We start from the raw sequence: 6,804 nt of genomic DNA, 5'->3' as shown, positions 1-6,804 counted from the left end.
CAGGGGGTCCCTCTTCCCATCTCACCCGTCCTCCCCGCCCCCCGTGGCCTGGGGAGGCGCCTCAGTGATGCCGCTGTTCTCTCCTCTCAGGGAAGATGAGCCCCGGCGTCCAGTGGGATGAAGTCCGGGCCCAGCAGCCCGCGGACGGCCCCCCAGTACGAATCGCCTACATGCTGGTGGTTCACGGCCGGGCCATCCGCCAGCTGAAGCGTCTCCTCAAGGCTGTCTACCACCAACGGCATTTCTTTTATATCCACGTAGACAAGGTACTGTCGGGGAGACGACACAGGCATCTGAGCGGGCAGCAGCAAGACCCAGGAGGTCACAGACAGGCGGGGTCTTTGATCTGCTTAGGTGGCCCAAGGATAGGGGAGCAAGCCTAGAACGTGGGGAGGGGCCAGCGCAAGGCGACCTAGCCCGTTAGGAGCTGGCGTCCTGCCCTGCGCTCTCTCCATTCCATGTCACTTGTCCCAGGGGTGGGGGTGGGGGGGAGCCTGTGATACCGGGGGTCCCCGACAGCTCCTGAGTATCACCCGCCTACCCCCGCAGCGTTCCAACTACCTGCACCGCGAGGTGGTGGAGCTGGCCCGACAGTACGATAACGTGCGGGTGACACCCTGGCGCATGGTCACCATTTGGGGTGGGGCTAGCCTGCTGAGGATGTATCTGCGGAGCATGCAAGACCTGCTGGAGGTGCCGGGCTGGGCCTGGGACTTCTTCATCAACCTCAGTGCCACCGACTACCCAACCAGGTGGGGGGCAGTGCTCTGAGTCCCCCAGAGCAGAGGGCGGCCCGTGGGGGTACTTGGGGTGGGAGGGGCCTGAGAGACTCCTTTCCTTCCGCCCAAGCCTCATTCTGGTCCCTGGACCACAGCCATGTTTTCGGGGAGGGGCTGGTGAAAGGGGATGTCAAGATGAAGAGTGACAAGGGACCAGGGAGCAGGCAGAAGCCTGGACCTAGGGTGCCAGGTGAGAGGGCAAGGGGTCGAGGAAGGCTGGGGGTGCCCCCACTCTGGAGCATCATCCGGGGGGCAGAGCGTGGCTAGGACAGCTCTCCAGGAGGCAGGGAGGGGCCGAGAGTGAAGGCAGAGGGTGGCGAGGGGACTGTGCCCCCCCCCATCCAGCNGCGTGGCTAGGACAGCTCTCCAGGAGGCAGGGAGGGGCCGAGACTGAAGGCAGAGGGTGGCGAGGGGACTGTGCCCCGGCCCGATCCAGCCCCTCTACCCACACCGCTTCCCTTCTCCAGGACGAACGAGGAGCTGGTGGCTTTCCTGTCTAAGAACCGAGACAAGAACTTCCTCAAGTCACATGGCCGGGACAACTCCAGGTGAGGGGCCGGGGGTGGGAGGAGCCCTGGCCAGGGGTTTCATCACAGCCCCTCCCATGCATGGCCAGGTTGCAAAGCCTCCAAACCAACCACAGACTGAGGCACGCGGGTCCCNAGCGAGCCTGTCCGCCCCCGCCCCCCTTGAATTCCCCCAACCCCATGACCCTCACTGCGGCCTGCTGCCACCCGCAGGTTCATCAAGAAACAGGGCCTGGACCGGCTCTTCCATGAGTGTGACTCGCACATGTGGCGCCTGGGCGAGCGGCAGATCCCGGCGGGCATTGTGGTGGACGGCGGCTCCGACTGGTTCGTGCTGACGCGCAGCTTTGTGGAGTACGTGGTGTACACGGACGACCCGCTGGTGGCCCAGCTGCGCCAGTTCTACACCTACACGCTGCTCCCTGCGGAGGTGGGTGGCCCGGGTCCCCGGCGAGGCCAGGGAGGCCGTGTGGCAGGGTGCCTGGGGCTCACCCTCCGCCCTGCCCGCCCCCCCCCAACAGTCCTTCTTCCACACGGTGCTGGAGAACAGCCCGGCCTGCGAGAGCCTCGTGGACAACAACCTCCGGGTCACCAACTGGAACCGCAGGCTGGGCTGCAAGTGCCAGTACAAGCACATCGTGGACTGGTGCGGCTGCTCGCCCAACGACTTCAAGCCGCAGGACTTCCTCCGGCTGCAGGTGCTTCCCCGGGGCCCCTCCCCCCGCCGCGCCACGTGCTTCCCAGGGTCGGAAGGGATGCGGGGTGAGCCCGCCAGAGCCTCTGGGACAGCAGGAAGAGCCCCAGGAGGCTAGGGAGGGTCCCCCGCCCCAGCCACGCCACCTGGGACCTCCAGACCCCTTGACCTCCTTACCTCTCCTGCTCCAGCAAGTCTCCAGACCCACCTTCTTTGCCCGGAAGTTTGAGTCGACCGTGAACCAGGAGGTCCTGGAAATCCTGGACTTCCACCTATATGGCAGCTACCCCCCGGGCACGCCGGCCCTCAAGGCCTATTGGGAGAACACCTACGACGCAGCCGACGGCCCCAGTGGGCTCAGCGACGTCATGCTCACCGCTTACACCGCCTTTGCCCGCCTCGGCCTCCGCCACACGGCCACCGCGGCGCCCCCACTCGCCACCCCGCTCTGCAGGTGAGGCCTCCTTTTGACACATCTCTGGCCCTCAGGGTGCCCTATGGGGAGGTCGGTCAGAAAGAGACAGCCCCCCCCCCACCCCAGGGAGCCCCCAGTCCGAGGCAGGGAAGAAGGCAGATGAAACAAGGACAGCAAGAGCCAGGCATGTAGGTGCTGTGGGCGCGAGATTTGGGGCAAAGGAAGTGCCTGGGGACGGGACTCCCCAGAGGCCCCCTCCCCGGATCTCCAGGCCAGTCGGGTGTGCTGATGGCATCTCCCTTTCTCCCTGCTGGAACCTTCTTAGGTTTGAGCCCAGGGGCTTGCCGTCCAGTGTGCACCTGTATTTCTATGACGACCATTTCCAGGGCTACCTGGTGACGCAGGCGGTGCAGCCCTCAGCCCAGGGGCCGGCAGAGACGCTTGAGATGTGGCTGATGCCCCAGGGGTCGCTGAAGCTGTTGGGGCGCAGTGACCAGGCCAGCCGGCTCCAGAGTTTAGAGGTGGGACAGGTCCTCCCCTTGCTTTCTCCTGACCCCCAGCAAGACCCGGGGGTGGTGGGCAGAGAGGGACAGACCTCGAGGGAGGGATAAGGAAGGACTGGACTGGGCTCTTCTTTCCCCGTGACGGAACCTTGGTGATGCCCTGTGCGCATGCCTGTGTCTCCCCCGCATGCGCACACTGAGAAGCGCCTCCCGCTTGCGTTGCACGGAGGACATGCAGCGAGCAGGGAGGGGACAGTAGTGGCCCTGCAATGCAAGCCCAGTCTTCAAAAACTACAGTGATTTTCTTCTAGAGGGACTCTGATATTCCATTAGGCTTTTGAGCATCCTCTGACTCTTGGGGGCCTTGGCTTCGTGTGAGGATGGTCTCTGGGCAGGGCCTTAAACTTTATCTCTGTCTTACTGCCCCTGCCCCTGCACAGCAAGCCAGGATAGGAATCTAGAGTAAAGCTCAGAGCCGAGAAAGATATTAAGGAAATCCTAGTCCAAGCCCTGCATTTTGCAAATGGGGAAACTGAGGCCCAGCAAGATAACAGTGACTGGCCTGAGGTCACACAGAGAGTTGGAGGCAGCATCAGAGTAGAGAGGACTTGCTCTCCAGGCTCCTGCCCAGCTGCCTCCCTCCCTGCAGGTCGGCACCGAGTGGGACCCCAAGGAGCGTCTTTTCCGGAACTTTGGGGGGTTGCTGGGGCCGCTGGACGAGCCGGTGGCCATGCAGCGCTGGGCACGGGGCCCCAACCTCACAGCCACTGTGGTGTGGATTGACCCCACCTACGTGGTGGCCACATCTTACGACATTGCGGTAGATGCGGACACCGAGGTCACGCAGTACAAGCCCCCGCTGAGCCGGCCCCTGCGGCCAGGGGCCTGGACTGTTCGACTGCTTCAATTCTGGGAACCCCTGGGCGAGACCCGCTTCCTCGTGCTGCCCTTGACCTTCAACCGCAAACTACCTCTCAGGAAAGGTAAGGATCTAGGCCCAGAAGCCTGATAGAATAGGATTTGCCTGGCGAGGGACCCCGAGGAGCTGACTGTCATTGCTGACCCTCAAGGAGGGGAAGGGGCAGAGTTGGGGTCCTGGTGGTCTGGCCCTTAGCGCCCCCGCACCGTGGTAGGGTAGAGAGGCAAGCTTTGGAGTCCAGTGGACTTGGCTTTGAAGTGTAGCTCTGATGCTTTACTTGGACCTTTATCTTTGACAAATTATTTGGCCTTCTGAGCCCTAGTCTTACAAAATAGGAGTAATGTGGGAGTGACACAACTATTAGAGACCTCCTGGGTGTGTGCAACACAAGTCCCCTCACACTAGCTCAAGTAAAAAGGGGCAATTGTTGGAAGATCACAGGGCTGTGCCCCAGAACCCAGGAAGTATCTCAGGTCTCACCGGGAACCAGAGCTTCTTTCTCGATCTCTGTGGGGCCATCTTGTCCCTCATCCTGTTGTGTCTGTGTGTCAGCTCTGGCTTCTCAACCCATGATACGTGGGCTCTCTGCAGTGGACCCTCACCAGGGCCTATTGGTCATTCTCGGCACAGCAGATCTGATGGGCCATCAGTCCCTTGTGTGGCTGGGTGGCCAGGGTCACGTGGTCTGTGCCACACTGGGCTGAGGCTAAGGCATAGGCTTTGGGTTCCCTGGAGAGGGGCCTAAAAGAGCCACCCCCTGGGAGGTGTTAGGGATGAGCATGTGGGTAAAAGAGGCCTGTATCTGGTAGGTCAGTGGGTGCTCAATGGGCAGGTAGACCTTTCCTTCCTCCGGCTACATCTTATCGCAGAGAAAGTGGGTCAGGGTAGGGGTAGCCTAGAGATGGATGAGGTCCAGGGGGCGCTGTGGCAGATGCAGAGCAGACAGGCCACACCCCTGCTCTCCTGGGACTCCCAGCCTGATGCAGGAGATGGGGACAGATGGAGGCTGCTGTTGCAGCTGAGCCTTGATGAGCTGGAATTCCACAGGCAGAAAAGGCTGTCCTAATCGTGTCTGGTGGATGAGGGGAACCGAGGGGCGCAGAGTAGGGTGTAAGGGGTGGTGGGAAGAGAGGCTGGCCAAGCGAGCCGGGCCCCGGAGCCGAGGGCCCTAGTGCAGGGCCGCTCATGGCTCTGGGAACCACTGAAGACGGTTGAGAAGGGCCACAGAGGGGACACAGACTAGGAATGTTACCTTATCTTCCACCCGGTGCCTTGAACCCCCTGTTCTACTTAATCCTCACATTGGGGGATCCAGAGGTTACCATCATGATTTTATAAGACTAACAGTTTTACAGGCACAGGAAGTTCTGTGGATTAGCCCGAGGTCATGGGTCACTCAGCGATCTGTGACTCAGTGGTAAAGTTGGGCCAGAAGCTGGGGTGCCCAGACCCAAATCCCCAGACTCTGGCCCTTGTAGATTCAGCGGGGCGGGGCATGCTCACCGCTTGTTCTGCCCCCCCTTCCCCCCCCCCGCAGATGATGCCAGCTGGCTGCACGCCGGGCCACCTCACAACGAGTACACGGAGCAGAGTTTCCAGGGCCTCAGCGGCATCCTGAGCCTGCCTCAGCCAGAGCCCGCGGAGGAGGCCGCCCGCCGGCACGCCGAGCTCACGGGCCCAGCGCTCGAGGCCTGGACAGATGGGGAGCTGAGTGGCTTCTGGTCTGTGGCCGGACTGTGTGCCATGGGCCCTTCCACCTGCCCCTCCCTGGAGCTCTGCAGACTGACCAGCTGGAGCTCTGTTTTCCCCGACCCCAAATCAGAGCTGGGGCCCGTCAAAGCAGACGGGCGACTCAGGTAGCAGGGCCCCAGCCAGCACCTCCGGATGACCCTGGGGGGGGAGATTGCACCTTACAGACAGCGGGAGGGATGGCCCCTCCCCGCAGGCGAGAACCAGAGGCCCAGGCGGTACAGCCACGCCAGCCATCACGAACCCGCGCCGACGGCAGGGGCGGTGGGCATCACACTTCCTGCTAAGGGTGTTGCTGGGACCAGAGGTCGGCAGGAACGTGGGGAGAAGGGCTCCAGCTTCCATGCCCCGCTCTTCCTCACTTTCCCTTCTAGGTTTCTTGGGTTTTTTTCTGTGTGGTTATTTTTTGTTTTTTCTTAATGGGTGGTAGGGGGAGGAACTGGAAACGACCTTGTGCAATAGGGCTCGGGGCGGCCCCAGGAAGTGGGCCGTGGCTCCGGGGAACAGGGGCCCTGACGAGCCCATCCATCGTGGCTCTGGAGGAGGCTGGGCCTGCCTCACTCTCCAGGGCCTTGTCTCCCAGCCGGGTGCCCACGGCTGCGGCTCTTCAGGGGTGCAAGCGCCATGCCAGGCTCTGAGGCCCAGAGAACAGGTGATTTGGGGGAGTGCTGCAGAGCTGGCCTCTAGCGGGACAGCCTCTCCTCTCGTAGCCAGGGGACTGTGGAAGAAGGGGTGGGGCTGGTTCTAGGGCTTTCCAGCATGTCCCGCCCCTTGATGGGCAGCGCAGGGCCCCAGAACCTGCTGAGACCAATGCAGAGTCTCCCAGGTACCCAGAACTGCGAGCAGGGCCTGGGCTCCCGCCCAGGAGGGCTCCCGCCCACAAGCAGTGTGGGAAGAAGGCTCTGTCAGGGCTCTCCGGAGAACCCAGAGCAGCCTTGTGCCTGAAGCTCAGTGTGAAGTCTGAAATATGCAACAGAAGAAATATATCTCTATCTCTCTAAGTCGAGCCTCTGGGTTTTTCCTCCTGGGTGTCGGGAAGCCATCACACCGGGCCTTGGAAACGTCTTTGCTGGCATACCCCGGCAGCCAGGTCAAGGTGGAGGTCTCAGTCGCCTCGTGTGGGAACGGTGTGAGAATCCAAGAGCCAGAAGGGACACAACCCATCTGAAGCAGCTCCCTCTTTTTCTGAGGGCTAAGCAGGCCCAGGGAGGCTTGGAG

The 6,804-nt window shown here is 62.2% G+C and overlaps 1 protein-coding gene across 1 annotated transcript in view; it reads left to right on the top strand.

Annotated features, from left to right (window-relative positions):
• Positions 1 to 6,587, top strand: part of XYLT2 (xylosyltransferase 2) — a 6,987-nt gene extending 400 nt beyond the window's left edge. Inside the window, exons 2-10 of the mRNA XM_077776860.1 lie at positions 91 to 266; positions 550 to 752; positions 1,247 to 1,327; positions 1,520 to 1,736; positions 1,828 to 2,004; positions 2,192 to 2,454; positions 2,741 to 2,936; positions 3,568 to 3,901; positions 5,375 to 6,587. Of these exons, the coding sequence (XP_077632986.1) occupies positions 91 to 266; positions 550 to 752; positions 1,247 to 1,327; positions 1,520 to 1,736; positions 1,828 to 2,004; positions 2,192 to 2,454; positions 2,741 to 2,936; positions 3,568 to 3,901; positions 5,375 to 5,697 (1,970 nt within the window). The 3' untranslated portion in view covers positions 5,698 to 6,587. The remainder of the gene's footprint in view (positions 1 to 90; positions 267 to 549; positions 753 to 1,246; positions 1,328 to 1,519; positions 1,737 to 1,827; positions 2,005 to 2,191; positions 2,455 to 2,740; positions 2,937 to 3,567; positions 3,902 to 5,374) is intronic.
• The last annotated feature ends 217 nt before the right edge of the window (positions 6,588 to 6,804 follow it).

The sequence above is a fragment of the Crocuta crocuta genome, unplaced genomic scaffold, assembly GCF_008692635.1.
Source record: "Crocuta crocuta isolate KB4526 unplaced genomic scaffold, BGI_CrCroc_1.0 scaffold352, whole genome shotgun sequence".
Taxonomy (NCBI): domain Eukaryota; kingdom Metazoa; phylum Chordata; class Mammalia; order Carnivora; family Hyaenidae; genus Crocuta; species Crocuta crocuta.
This window is presented reverse-complemented; position numbering and strand designations above follow the sequence as displayed.